Raw genomic sequence first — 15,826 nt, 5'->3', positions numbered from 1 at the left:
CTGGCAATGGCCCAATGCTGTTCGGCAGAAGCTGGCGAGAAAAGATTAGATGGAATTGGAACGACATCAAAGCACTATCTTCAGTAGATGACGCCTCGTGTGCTCAAGTGCTGAGCAAGTTTCCCTCGCTATTCGAACCAGGCATCGGCAACTTCACAGGCGCCAAGGTACAGATCCATCTAGGCCCCGATGCACGGCCCGTCCATCACAAGGCTCGGGTGGTTCCGTGCATGATGAGGGAGAAAGTCGAGATCGGACAGACTCCAACGCGAAGGAATCATATCGCCAGTCGAGTTCAACGAGTGGACCAATCCAATTGTTCCGGTGTGAAAAGCGATGGCACGGTCAGAATCTGCGGAGACTACAAGGTAACGATTAACCGAGTCTCACTACAGGACCAGTGCCTGGTGCCCAAGGCGGATGACCTGTTCACAACATTAGCGGGGAGGGGGGGGGAAATTGTTCATCAAGTTGGACCTAACCTCCGCCTACGTGACACAGGAGCTGGCTGAATCTTCGAAAAGACTGACGTGCATCAACACACACAAAGGGCTGTTTATATACCACAGGTGCCCTTTCGGGATTCGCTCAGCTGCAGCCATTTTCCAGAGAAACATGGAGGAGTTTGCTGAAATCTGTTCCGCGCACCGTTGTGTTTCAAGATGATATCCTGATCACTGGTCGTGACACCATCAACCATCTACACAAGAGGTTCTAAGTCGCCGAGACAGAGTGGGACTCAGGCTGAAACGCTCCAAGTGTGTTTTCCTGGCGCCAGAAGTCGAATTTTTGGGGAGAAAGATTGCAGCATTCAGCATCAGGCCCATGGACTCAAAGACAGAGGCCATCAAGAATGGAGCTACATTCGTTCCTGGGAATCTTCAACTATTTCGGTAACTTTCTACCTGGGTTGAGCACATTGTTAGAGCCTTTGCACATGTTGCTACATAAGGGTGACGACTGGGTTTGGGGCAAATCTCAAGACACAGCCTTTGAGAAGGCCAGGAACCTGTTATGTTCAATTAAGTTACTTGTACACGATGACCCATGTAAACATTTAGTGCTAGCTTGTGACGCCTCATCGTACGGGATCAGCTGTGTGTTACAGCAAGCCAATGTATCGGGCAACCTCCAACCAGTTGCATACACATCTAGAAGTCTATCTAAGGCTGAGAGCGCCTATAGTATGGTCGAGAAAGCGGCGTTAGCATGTGTAAATAGGGTTAAGAAAATGCACCAGTACATATTTGGACTTTGAGCTTGAAACTGACCAAGCAGCGAAGGGCTCCGGATTGCCTCAACTTGTAAATAACTTGTACCGAAGACTTTGGGGAGGGGGGGGGGGGCGGGGGGGAGTGATGTTATGTATGTAACTATGTAATACTTGCCACCAGAGGGCACGACTTTGGAGTCCTAATAGTCCACCTGCACACATGTGCACAGCCAGTATAAAAGGTTGGTTGCCATGTTGTTTAGGCACTCTGGAGCTGTAATAAAGAAGACTAAGGTCACACTAAGTTTAGCTCATAGTACTCAGCCTCGTTAGTTCTTCTATACACAACAGGAGGCTTCCCACAGTGCTCAATGGATGCTGCAGCTGAGCCCACCTTGCAGCAGTCTTTGACACAAGCTGTAGCATCTATTTGGGATGCTCATACTGATACTAAGCAGGCTCTGTGCATCACCATCTCCTCTGTCTTAGTCATCTTAAGAACCCATAATAATAAGGGCTTCAACTACCTCATGAACCTCCTGCAGTCTGCTCTCCAGGAGATCAGTGAGAGTAATGTACAGCTGCCACTGGGAGTAGCAGTGACATTATGAGAGCAGCACATCTTGTTCTCTTTGGTGATGACAGTCTGCCTTTTCCCTTACTACCCCCTCAACTAATGTTTGCCCTGGTGCCAGGAAGTTAGCTTCTGCAATCACTGAGATTCTGCAGTCTGTAGCTGGACCCACTTGGGCCCAGGCTTCTAGAGGTTGCCCACCATGGTCATTTCACGAAGCCACACCTCAGCCACAACAACTTTTCACCTTATATGCTCAAGTCACTAGAGAAGCACCCCGTAGTAGCCAAGAGAGCAAGTAAGATAGGTACTAGGGTATTTCACATAGGTGATCATTAGTATGAAAATGTGTTAGGGTATTTTTGAAATGATAAGGTTTGCAGAAATCTGGGTCTGTGTTGAATATTGTAGTGAGACCGGGGGATTGTGCTTTTTCAGTTATGTGGTGGTGCAGGGCAGCCCTCTGGGTGGATTCATCTCACTGCATGGTGGAATGAATGCGACAGGAGTTGCATAGAACTGGATAGGGTGCAAGGGGCCAAGACAAGCAAGAGAAGCACTCATCAATTAGCTGCTGTCAAAGGCTACTGGCAGATTTCAGATCCCTGGCGCATCCTCATCATTCCCACTGTCCTCAGAGTCTTCTTCATCTTCTTCTTCATGACTTGGGTGCTCCTCTTCTGCAGGCTCCAGGTACTGTCTCTGTTGCATGGCAAAGTTGTGGAGCGGGCAACAAAAAACCCCAATGAATTTAGTAGTGCGACCAATGCTTGTGCAAATTGGTTGCAGGCTGTTCCACTGATATAGTAATGTATTTGTGCCTGTTTTATGCCTGAAAATGGGCACAATGCCCACAGACCAGAAATGGAATCAGCAATATTCCTACAGATGAAATTAGCTTGGGGATCCTGCAAGCAGCGCAGAATCCCTATTTGCGAATTGACATGAGGCCCCTCCCATTATTTGGGGGCTGGCCCAAAGATTGCATCAGGTGGCTTTCTCCAAGAGCTCGGCGGTATTGTGTTCCTAACACAGATGAGGCTGCACACAGGGAGGTTAAAGTAACAGTGACCTCAGTCTTTAATAAGACACTCCAGAGTGAGGAACAGGCTTTAGGGGCCGGCTTATATACAGTGCACCCAAGGGATGCTGGGATCCCTTGGGACTTCAGGGGATGAGCTCCCTGGTGGCGGAACATGGGAGTGCATGCTTGACAAATACATAACATCGCTCCCCCGCCAAAGTCAAAGTGAAAACTATTTATAAGGTGAGGTGGTTGGGAGCCTTTCTTTCCCTGATGGACTGCCTGGGTACAAATGTCTGTTCTGGTGTGTTGGCTGTGCCCTCGCTGGGCTGGCGTGTTGTTGGCCCTGCAGGTCTGCTAGGTGAGCCTGGCCTTGCTGGGCTGTTGGGGGTGATTGGTTCGATTTCCTGGTCCGGCATGGTGTCGTTGATCCTTTGGGTGTGTGTTGTGGGCTCAAAAAAGGTGTCTGCTGTGGGTTGTTCAGGGCAGTCTGTGAACCGCAGCCTCGTTTGGTCCAGGTGCTTTCTGCAAATTTGTCCATTGTCTAGTTTGACTACAAACACCCTATTCCCTTCTTTAGCTACCACCGTGCCCGCGATCCACTTGGGACCTTGTCCATAGTTTAGCACATACACAGGGTCATTCAGATCAATTTCCTGTGACACAGTGGCGTGACCATCTTTTACATTTTGTTGCTGCCGCCTGCTCTCTACTGATCATGCAGGTTGGGGTGAACCAGTGAGAGTCTGGTTTGAAGTGTCCTTTTCATGAGTAGCTCAGCCGGGGGCACCCCTGTGAGCGAGTGGGGTCTCGTGCGGTAGCTGAGCAGTACTCGGGACAGGCCGGTTTGGAGTGAGCCTTCTGTGACTCGTTTAAGGCTCTGTTTGATGGTTTGTACTGCCCGCTCTGCCTGCTCATTGGAGGCTGGTTTAAACGGGGCCAAGATGACATGTTTGATCCCATTGCGGGTCATGAATTCTTTAAATTCGGCACTGGTGAAACATGGCCCGTTGTCACTGACCAGTATGTCAGGCAGGCCGTGGGTGGCAAACATGGCCCTCAGGCTTTCAATGGTGGCGGTGCTTCCCGACATTATTTCACATTCAATCCATTTTGAAAAAGCATCCACCACCACCAGGAACATTTTACCGAGAAACGGGCCGGCATAGTCGACATGGATCCTCGACTATAGTCTGGAGGGCCAGGACCACAATTAGTGGTGCCTCTCTGGGCGCGTTGCTCAACTGAGCAAATACATTGCATTGCCGTACAAAGGACTCTAAGTCAGAGTCGATACCGGGCCACCACACGTGAGATCTGGCAATCGCTTTCATCATTACTATACCCGGGTGTGTGCTGTGGAGATCCGAGATGAACGTCTCCCTGCCTTTTTTTGGTAGCACTACACGGTTACCCCACAACAGGCAGTCTGCCTGAATGGACAGCTCGCCCTTTCGCCGCTGGAACGGCTTGATTGGCTCTTGCATTTCAACGGGGATGCTGGCCCAGTTCTCATGCAGTACACAGTTTTTTTACTCGGGGCAGCAGAGGATCTTGGCTGGTCCAAATCCTCATCTGGCGGGCCATGACAGGTGATTTATTATTTTCAAACGCTTCCATGACCATCAACAAGTCTGCGGGTTGCGCCACCATCAACAAGTTTGTAGGCTGCGCCATTTCCACCCCCGTGGTGGGAAATGGTAGCCGACTGAGAGCATCCGCACAGTTCTCGGTGCCTGGCCTGTGGCAGATGGTATAGTTATACGCTGATAGCGCGAGTGCCCACTGTTGTACGCGGGCTGAGGCATTAGTATTTATCCCCTTGTTTTAAGCGAACAGGGATGTGAGGGGCTTGTGATCAGTTTCCAGCTCAAATTTGAGGCCAAATAGGTACTGATGCATTTTCTTTACCCCGAACACACACGCTAATGCCTCTTTCTCAATCATGCTGTAGGTCCCCTTGGCCTTAGACAAGCTCAAGGAAGCATAGGCGACAGGTTGCAACTTCCCCGCAATGTCAGCTTGTTGTAATACACACCCGACTCCGTACGACGACGCGTCACATGCTAGCACAAGTTTTTTACACGGTTATACAATACAAGCAGCTTGTTGGAGCATAAAATGTTTCTGGCTTTCTCAAAAGCAATTACTTGTTTTTTTCCCCATACCCAGTTCTCACCTTTGCGCAATAACACATGTAGGGGCTCTAAAAGGGTGCTTAACCCGAGTAGGAAGTTACCAAAATAGTTGAGGAGTCCCAGGAGCGACCACAGCTCCATGACGTTCTGTGGCCTGGGCGCATTCCTGATAGCCTCTGTCTTAGCGTCTGTGGGCCGAATGCCGTCCGCTGCGATCTTTCTCCCCAAAAACTCCACTTCTGTTGCCATGAAGACGCATTTCGACCTCTTCAGCCGCAGCCCTACGTGATCCAGTCCAGGTTTTGTAGGTGCTCGGCGGTGTCCCGACCCGTGACCAATATGTCGTCCTGAAAGACCACCGTGTGTGGTACCGACTTAAGTAGGTTCTCCATGTTTCTCTGGAAGATCACTGCAGCCGACCGAATTCCAAACGGGCATCTGTTGTAGATAAACAGTCCCTTGTGCGTGTTGATGCAGGTGAGGCCCTTCGAAGACTCCTCCAGCTCCTGCATCATGTAGGCCGAAGTCAGGTCGAGCTTGGTGATCGTCTTGCCTCCTGCCAGCGTCGCAAATAGGTCGTCTGCCTTAGGTAGCGGATATTGGTCCTGTAGCGAGAAATGATTAATAGTTACTTTATAATCGCCGAAAATCCTAACTGTGCCATCACTTTTGAGTACTGGAACAATCGGACTGGCCCACTCACTGAATTCCACTGGGGAGATGATGCCCTCGCGTTGCAGCCTATCCAGCCCGATTTCCACTCTCTCCCTCATCATGTGAGGTACCGCTCGCGCCTTGTTGTGAATGGGTCGTGCCTCTGGGACCAAGTGGATCTGCACCTTCACGCCAGGAAAGTTTCCAATGCCTGGCTCAAAAAGGGAAGGAAATTTGTTAAGAACCTGGGTACATGAGGCCTTATCGACATGTGATAGCGCTCGGATGTCATCCCAGTTCCAGCGGATTTTTCCCAGCCAGCTCCTTCCAAGCAGTGTGGGGCCATTGCCTGGGACAATCCAGAGTGGTAGTTCATGCACCATGCCCTCGTAGGTGACCTTGGCCATGGCGCTGCCCAGGACAGTGATAAGCTCTTTGGTGTACGTTCTCAGTTTCGTGTGGATGGGGCTCAGGGCTGGCCTGAGTGCCTTGTTGCACCACAGTCTCTCAAACATCTTTTTACTCATGATAGATTGGCTAGCGCCCATGTCCAGTTCCATGGCTACGGATAAGCCATTCAATTTTACGTTTAGCATTATGGGTGGATATTTCATCGAAAATGTGTGCACCCTGTGTACTTCAGCATCTGCCTCCTCTCTCTGAGGCTCAAAATTGCTTTGATCCACCATGGACCGATCTTCCTCTGCCACGTGGTGGCTAGCAGGTTTTGCAGAGCTTGCAGCTCGTTTGCAAGCTTGGTGGAGGTGTCCCATTATTCCACAGCTCTTGCAAACATATCCTTTGAAGCGGCATGAATAGGCTGAATGGAAGCCTCCACAACGCCAACAAGGTGTGAATTGCTTTGCATTCATCCTTTGTTGGGGACTCTGAGTCACCTGGGTCACTTGAGGCCTGCTGGCAGTTGCAGACTCGTGGATTCTGCCCTGTACACTTCTGCTTGCAAACATAGTTCCAGTTAATTTATGAACATTGCCAGCACTTGTGTGCTGAGAGATTTGTTTGGTGTTATCACTGGTGACATAAGCGCCTGTGCTATCGCAATGGCCTTACTGAGGGTCGGTGTCTCTACACTCAAAAGTTTTCGTAGGATGGTCTCGTGGCCAATGCCCAGTACAAAAAAGTCTCTGAGCATTTGCTCCAGGAAACATCAAACTCACATTGTCCTGCAAGTCGCCTTAGCTCGGCGACGTTGCTCGCCACTTCCTGACCTTCAGATCGCTGGCACATGTCGAACCGATACCTCGCCATCAGCATGCTCTCCCTCGGGTTAAGATGCTCCCGAGCCAGTGTACACAGCTCCTCATACGACTTATCTGTGGGTTTCACCGGAGCCAGAAGATTCTTCATGAGGCAGTAGATCGGTGCCCCGCCGAATGTGAGGAGGACCGCTCTCCTTTTTTCAGTGCTTCCTCTCCGTCCAGCTCGTTGGCTACAAAGTACTGGTCTAGCCGTTCGACATAGGCTTCCCAGTCCTCACCCTCCAAGAACTTCTCCAGGATGCCCACAGTTTGCTGCATCTTTGGATTCGTATTCTCGTCGGCAGTTATTGTGTGCCTAACACAGATGAGGCTGCACACAGGGAGGTTAAAGTAACAGTGACCTCAATCTTTAATAAGACACTCCAGAGTGAGTAACAGGCCTTAGGGGCCGGCTTATATACAGTGCTCCCAAGGGATGCTGGGATCCTTTGGGACTTCAGGGGATGAGCCCCCTGGTGGCGGAACATGGGAGTGCATGCTTTACAGATACACAACAGGCGGGATGCGAGTCTCACCACTTTTTATGCACCTCTCACTTCATTCTTGCCAGGAAATGGGGCAGACAGCAAAAGAAAGTTGCTTTTCAAAATTAATGGAACAATTATCTTTGCATACAGTTATGATTCACTTGCAGTATAAGGAGTATTACAACTACATTTAAATAAGTGATGACTTGAATTGCACATGCATTTGTATGACAAAGGCATTCACTCATTTGTTTCAAAATGGATCACTTAAAATAGCGGCCAAGCAAATTTCATGTGAATTTGTTACCATGTTTCTTAATATCGCACAGTGCAATTTCACCCCATTAGTGACTGGAACAAGTAATTATAGAAATGCAAAATAGAACTACACACGTTTATCGTGTTCCATCTATAATATGTCGAACAAGAAAGAGGTACTGTGACTTTAATTTGATATTCAGGTGAATATTCAGAATTACCATTAATATTGTTAACTCATTTTCATTAAATATAGATCTCAAACTGAAAAGTTACAATAAAAATACACCTTTTCGAAATTAATAAATACTAAGAATCTTGGATTGGTTGGGGAAGTAGTTTAACAGATTATTTGATTTCTCACTTTATTCATGACAAAAAGGTCTGTTCATAATGACCATGTGATGATTGTAAATCTAATATAATGGCAAATCTAACACTTGCTTAGGTATGTTATACATCTACTGTGATGAATTTTTATTAGATTGGATTTTATTATCTGCATGCTGATAAAGGAAACACTAATGACTAACTTGGTTTGTTATTACATAATAAAAACCACAACTGTTGGTTCAATCAATCAGTTTAATCAAATAAAACATTATTTTCTTCCACAATGTTCATGCTGACCTTGCATTCTGTCGGAATCAAGTAATAAATAATATAACTACTGTAGCTACTTTAAGATATTTTAACAACTGCTATAATTAAATTTGATAATAAATGTAGGTGGCATTTTGTGGTAGTTGATGTGCACACCAGATCTATATATATATAAAACTTCTATCTGCTATCACATATTAGAAATGTTGATAAAGTAGTTAGATCAGGTGATTATTGTTGCAAAACACACTAAAGGAACAGCATGATTCGGATTTTAGTTTGACTGAAATTATAATCTGACATCAATATATTTGTACCTGGAGAAGTGGGATTAAACCACCATGACCTGATGGATTGACACCTTTCGTTTCAATTCCTTCTCTTTTTACAGATTACCATCACTAATTTTTCATGATGTACTTTGTTTGCAGGTATTTCAGCATCACCAAAGAACAGTGGCACAGCAAATCTAATCTGAAGTATTCATTTAGCAACACTTCCAAAGGGAAGGAAGATAAACTTGGAGTGAGCCCCCAGAGGCAAGTGCTGTTCAAAACACAGTGGATTAAATATACTGGCTGCATCCACCAAATGGAAAAATCTAACTGTTCAAGACCTCTTGACAATCAAGAGCAATACAATTTCTATATCATCAATTCTCTTTAAATTTAGAGAACATTATAATCAGTTACAATAAACCCAGATAGATGCATGTTTTGCACAAAACAATATTCTTAACAAATACAGAATTATATAATTTTCCTGCAAAACAATTAGTTGTTGGGAAGGTTTTCTCCCTGAGCTATGTGTAACGGTAAACCTTTTTACAACAAATAGCACACAGAGGAAATCTTCCCGTTGTGTTTTCTTCTTGCGGTAGATTAAATAAAATCAATTTTATTTCTTAAATTTACATTAAGCTCTTCAGCTGCCACAGTTTAGGCAGAAATTCCATTAAATTCAACGCCAACAGCAAATGCATAAACAAGCTGTATTTAGTACAGCCAGTTAAGTAATGCAGATACTTCAACTCACAGAGGCTGTAGTCATCTCATATATAAGAACATCGATCACATCCAGAAACTGAGATAAATATAATACCAGGCACTCTCTCTTACATGATTTCCTACTTGGTCTTAGAAAATTGTATTATTCCACAATGTGCATTTGGTTGTTGTTGCCAACACCAACTTGTTCACCATTTGATCATTTGCCTTGCACTTTACCTCTGCTACTTTCTTTTGTTAGCAATGCTTCTCTCTTTTATGGTATCTATTCTTATTTTCTACCATTCTCCAACAGTTCCTTAACTTATGTAAATACTATGCTGCTCTTTTGCCATCCTGCAACACATTTGACAAAATTTCACTTCAGTTGCTGGTCCTAGGTGGGAAGATGTCAATGGCAATATTATTTCAGCTGTAAAGAGTGGATGAAAAATGTAGCAATAACCCTGCATGTAGAAAGAAACTTAAGGTTGGTTTCTAAAATAGAAATGTTTTACTTTCAATAGACGCAAAGAATGACAATCCTGTTTTTATATATTTCAGGTTTGTGCACAGAGATCAAAAGCTAATATCTGGGTAACTTGATAGCCTACAATACTACTCTATCAGACATTCAACTGGGAGATTCAGGTTTAAATTATGGTCTTGATTGATATTCACAGCCAAGGGCTTCCTGTCGGTGTCCAGTTTACTGCTTTGGCCAAGTTATCTGGGCTGAAGAAGCAGGTCGGCTGTATTTCTAAAGCAAGTCTTCTTGTGTACTGAACAAAAAGCTGTATTGTTGCTATGGGTGGAGCTGTTTAAAGATAGTTAGGTAGGGCAGGGATGGGTTGGAGGAAAGATAGAGCTAGAAATTGCAGTTGGAGGCGTACCTGTGGAGTACACCTCCGACCTGAGAAAGAATAAGGAAAGTACCGGCTGGCAACGAAGCTGCAAAAACTTGCGGTCTCGTGCCTCGAGGCGGAGGGCAGTGTAATGGCCCACGGATCTCAGGGACGCAGGCGGTGTGGAAGCGTATCTGGGATCACGTGGGCCTGGTCCTCCAATCAATAAGCAGAATTCCATTTCAATCATTTATGAAGAGAATCCCCTCATGAAATGCAAAGGAATCCACAAATCTAATAATTATACAATGTACAGAATTAGAATTTTATTCATAATTATTTTCATTCCACCAACCTCATTAAAACTTAATTTAATGAAAACTGTAATTCGTGCCAATATTTGCATAAACTAATTTCATACAGTGTATGTGCATAATTTAAGATATGAAAATATTTAATTCATGGCTTAGATATCCCCTTACATTGATTCAAACAGGCCCTGCGCCTGCTTGAATCAACCGCATGAATCATCAGCCATGTGGAATGGTTGACCATTTGGTGGGCAAATAGCCCCATCTGCGCCAGCAATAGTTTTTTCGTGCCTCCAGTGGATGGCCTGTCAATGCATGCGTTGAGAGGCTGCAAGTTCCGGATTTCATGCCTGCGCAAGCAGACATCCTGAACTTGTGGTGCATTTCAAAAGGAATACAACGGGGTACTCTTTCAGGGCCAATATATTTTTTTACATTTCCCATGGTTCTACTTTATTCTGGTTATACTATGAATATTTATTTTTTTCTTTAATATTTGATCACCTATACAATGTTATATAGTGGAGGTAGTGTGAACATTTTAAGGAAGAATTGGATGGATATTTGAGAGACTGGGCAAGTGAGTAATATTAGTTTTTTTTATCAGCCAAATGTACTGCAAAATCTTTTACATTTTTGTACTTTCCTCTGTGCCTATCTTTTTGTTACACGCTATGGACCTAATGCATTGAATTCTTACCTTTTCTTTTCCTAGTTGCTTTTGCAGTCTGTTCTGCCACTGGACAGCTTGCATGATTATCGCTTCCCACCTTCTCTCCAGGTTCACAATAATAAGTTGCATTGACTGGCGATCAGCTTCCAAACAACTGACATCTGTGTCATCGAGGAGACGTTGGCATAAGCGCAGTACAGATATTATGCCACGCCGGCGTTGTTTAATTTCAGTGCACAGTGACTAAAGGCAAATCATTAAAATTAGTGACAATTATAATCTTGTATAATTCAGTTCAATATGCTTAAAACAATTTGGCATATTATAAATGAACAATATGAAAATACAACGTGCCAACAGCCATCCAATAAACCAGGCACAGGGTGGTTATTTATTGGGCATGTTGCAGGGTTAATCAAATTAATAGATTCAGACTAATTTATATCATAAACATTTTATTGTACTTGCAAATGAATAAGAGTGTGAATATTTACAGGGCACTCTTTGAAAGGTTTCTGCACAATAAGTTTGCTCTATGAAATTAAGAACAAGTCATCATAATCTTTCTCAGACATGAAAGAACAACCAGAACTTACTGTCATTGGTCAATGATTCCATATGAGAGAGAGTAATCTGTGAAAACTAAGGCAGCTAGGCTTTATATTAATTCTAGAATATGCTATGCTACTGTCAACTGCCAAATAGTGACTCATGTGTGTGTACAGTGTTTATTTTTCACTTTTGTGAATTGTCACTCCACTGTGCAGTGCAATTATTACAGAATTAAAATGGTTAATTGTTCATTTTTTTCAAACATCTATACAATTGCTTGAAATGTAATCCTAATTTAGACAACAAGCAGGTACATAACCTATTATGTTACTGAATTAGTAATCCGGAGGCCTGGATTAATGATCCGGAGAGGAGAGTTCAAATCCCACCACGGCAGCTGGGGAATTTAAATTCAGTTAATTAAATAAATCTGGAATAAAAAGCTAATATCAGTAATGGTGACATTATGAAACTACCGAATTGTTGTAAAACCCATCTGGTTCACAAATGTCCTTTAGGGAAGAAAATCTGCCGTCCTTATCCGGTCTGGCCTATTTGTGATTCCAGACCCACAGTAATGTGGTTGACTCTGAAATCGCTTAGCAAGCCATTCAGTACACCACCGCCTTCTGATGGGCAATAAATGCTGGCTTTGCCAGCGATGCCCACATCCCATGAATGAATAAAAAAAAACACATAATTCTCCAAATGTAGGATGAGGTCGAATTTTATTTGAAGTGTGAAATGACTCATTGCAGTAAAGTATGACCTGTTATATAGCTACACAGAGGCCAGTGGAAATCATATTCGATTAAATTTTGTAAGTAAAATAATCTACAAACACAATCATGATTAGATTGCAAAACAAAGTGTAATATGTCAATCATCATTCAGTTAAGGTTACTGGACTAGAAATACACTGAACAGCAGTGAGGAAAGAGAAACATTCACCAAATTCAATGTACGTGCAGTGTTTATGTAAAAAAATTAATAGATCACACAGTATTTTATATTATAGGACTAAAGCAAAGAAGCTCAATCAGCAATATGTATTGGGTTATTGGTTCAGTGTCTAAAGAATTATCTTGGTTACTAACTCTCAATCTGCATAAGCCAGCTGCAAAATGAAGGTTTATAGAACGATTACTTGATTCCTTTGCAAAATGTATTGAGTTATACATCAGCAGGAAGACATTTTACAGAGATATTCCATTTGTTGATATATTGCATTTTTGCAATATTTCAAATTTCCATAAATCTGTAATAGGTAGAATTTTCCATTATTTCTATAATAAGAGAGTAGCATACCTTTAACATTTCTGAATTTTAAATAAGATAGATGATAAATTCCCCATTTATTTATTGCCAAATATGGCTTTGTAGTGTATTGTTCAATTTTTGGCAGCAATACATTTCCATCCACGATTACTCAAGTTTCTTAAAGGGGAAATCTACTTTTTTAATAATAAGTTTAAATCATTTATTGCAAGCATAGTCACAGGTCATGAGCTGAACCATGTACTGCTGCACTATGAAGGAATTCAGTTTGTAATATCTTTTTTTAACCACCTTGTAGCCTGCTATCTGCAATGCATTCTGGATAAGATTACATCCCTGTGAACTGAGTGTCCTCTGGTACTTTTAAATGGATCTGTAGTGCATATAAAAGTAAGTGCTTATTATTTTGTGGGAGCCAAGATACCTTGGCCGTTTCTTTCCACAGTGATGTCATCTGACTTGGAAATGAGAGAAATGGAATTGTCCTGGTGAAAATGTGTTACAAACCAAAATTTAGTTAGGATTTTCTTCAATAGCAAACTATTGAGATATACTTTTCTAAATGTGTGACTTGGCCCCTCTTCGTCTCCTTTTTGCTGAAGTTCTCTGCACAGAGCTCTTATTCAATCAATCCTTCTGTATTACCTATTTTGTAGTTTCTTTTGACATTAATCAGATTGAGCACAAGAACATCCAATATTTTATTGACTTTGCGATTGAATGAAAGAGATAACTTGCTTTTTTAAAGTTGCAAGTAATAGATATGGGTAAACAGTAGAATAGTTTCACAATAGAGATACAGGGTACAGTAACTTTCAGCTCAACATGACCAATGGAGTTTAACACATTTGAAATTCAAATTTTTACCAAAAAATCCTCAACATCATTGTAAGTATGAAAAAGAGTTATATTATTCACAAGATGTATAATAAATGCATTTCTGGCAAAAGGAAATTCAGATTTAACTCCAATCAGAAATAATGTTCTTGCTCTCATTTGTTTTTCAGCAATACAACTGACATGTGCAAATCACTAAGGAGATTCATTTCCTCTGATGGTGCACTGATTAATGTGCTTGTGTAAAAATCCTTTGTGCACTGTTTTAACATAGTTAACCTGTGCACTATCAGGGAAAAGGAACTCCCAGAATGATCTGTCTAACTAATTATATAGTATCCTTTTTGTACTATCTTCCCTGAATGTGAACATTATTTATTTCTCTTTATCCAATAAATTATGCCATATTAGACATAAGCATATTTAAAAACAGACTGGAATAGCTTGTTCACTTTACCCAGCAATATTCCTTTACTTGAAATTGCCTCTGTCCAGGCTGTTAGGCTGTTACTGTTGCTACTCCTTCTTTTAAAACAGAGAGCTCAAATTTAATTGCCAGAGGGAATATCTGTTTCTTTTTCATATATAGGTCCAGAAGCTTGAAGGAAATGAAGCTGGCAATTTTGTATTACAACTATGTACCAGATTAAAGACTGAAAGCTCCTGTATCTTTCTCCTCACCGCCAGCCGCCCCCCCCACCCCGCCACCCCACCCCGAGTATTAGCTATGATAGGAAGAATTATCAATGGAACTAACCATCAAAACAATGTGTTTTTTTTCACCACATCTGTTTCTTCACATACAAACTATAGTAACATGTCTTAATCAAAAGAACGTTACATATGTATTCTTACCTCCTTCAAAGCATGAGTAACTAAATGCTGCTTCTTCCAACACTTTGCCTGAGTTACTTAAAAATGAGTCCAAAACACTAGCGGATAAATAAGCTCTCAAAAGAACTGGTATCTGGACAACAATGATCCGCTGCCCAAAGAGGCAGAAGTATCAGCACGGCAGCCTTAAAGTACCATTTCTCATCCACAGATTTATACCATTTGGGGGTGGAAAGTTGAGGTCAGTGCCATAACAATTAAAACAATGAAATGGCATTATACTTTTGGTCTGAATGACTCTACATGTTAGCCTAAAACGTGGTTGATGCCACGCCCATTTTACATGCATAAAACGGGTGGCAAAACATCCAATACAGGGATGCGCAGCGGAACTGTGCCCCCCCCCCCCGTCCCCATCCATATTGGATGAGAATTTAAATCAAGGCCTTATCAACCTGTTCAGGTGGGCATAAAAGGTCATATAGTACTGTTTGCAGTAGAACAATTGAGGTGTCCCGATGACCATTTATCCCTCAAACAACACCATCAAAACATATTAACTGATCATTATCTTATTGCTGTTTGTGGGACCTTGCTGTGTGCACACTGGCTGACACATCGATCAACATGACAACAGTAACAACACATCAAACTGCACTTCATCAGCTGTGAGCATCCTGAGTACATGAAAGCCAGTATATAAATGCACGTTCTTTATTTTGTTCTTTTACTTAAAGGTCGTCAAAAGAATACACTTCAGAATTTCTGTAAATGATTTAATCTTAATGATCTACAACAAAATGTAATACTGATAATCCTGCTTCCATCCATCATGACAATGAAAGGAGTTGACTTCATTATTTTGGATTAGAGAAACACATCTGCAGCTTCAGGGCCATTTTTAACTGCTGGCAGGAAGCCAGCGGGAGTGAACGGCAATCTCGCGCTGGAGTGTGGGCAGGGATGGATTAAGGGTGCCTCGGGCCCCGGGAGATACCCTGGCCATGGGCACCCTACTCCCAATCACATCCTACAGTAAATGACATTAGTGAGCTAAGTCACAGGGCACTATACTGAGTATGCATCATTGGGTCAGAGGCCCGGAAGATTTTAACTGCCGAGCCTCATTTGAGTGCTGCCGCTCAGCTGCTTGGCTCTGACTGATAGAAAGCCACAGCTGGCCAGCAAGGAAGGACAAAAATTGGGTGGCCAAGGGTCTGCCAACTGGCCTCTGCTAAGGTTATCGGTAGCAAGATATGTCCGAGGGGTTGGGTGGTATCGTAAGGGTCTCACTGCTGT

General features: G+C 43.0%; 1 protein-coding gene across 3 annotated transcripts in view; it reads right to left on the bottom strand.

Moving 5' to 3' along the window:
- The window catches only part of akap6 (A kinase (PRKA) anchor protein 6), a 589,551-nt gene that overhangs the window by 35,884 nt on the left and 537,841 nt on the right, over positions 1-15,826 (bottom strand). For all 3 annotated transcript variants that reach the window (XM_070879057.1, XM_070879059.1, XM_070879058.1), the window contains one exon: positions 11,054-11,269. In XM_070879057.1, the coding sequence (XP_070735158.1) occupies positions 11,054-11,269 (216 nt within the window). The remainder of the gene's footprint in view (positions 1-11,053; positions 11,270-15,826) is intronic.

This window comes from Pristiophorus japonicus, chromosome 4, assembly GCF_044704955.1.
Source record: "Pristiophorus japonicus isolate sPriJap1 chromosome 4, sPriJap1.hap1, whole genome shotgun sequence".
NCBI classification, from domain to species: domain Eukaryota; kingdom Metazoa; phylum Chordata; class Chondrichthyes; family Pristiophoridae; genus Pristiophorus; species Pristiophorus japonicus.
Note: the sequence above shows the minus strand (reverse complement) of the source record. Positions and strands in the feature narration are given on the sequence as shown.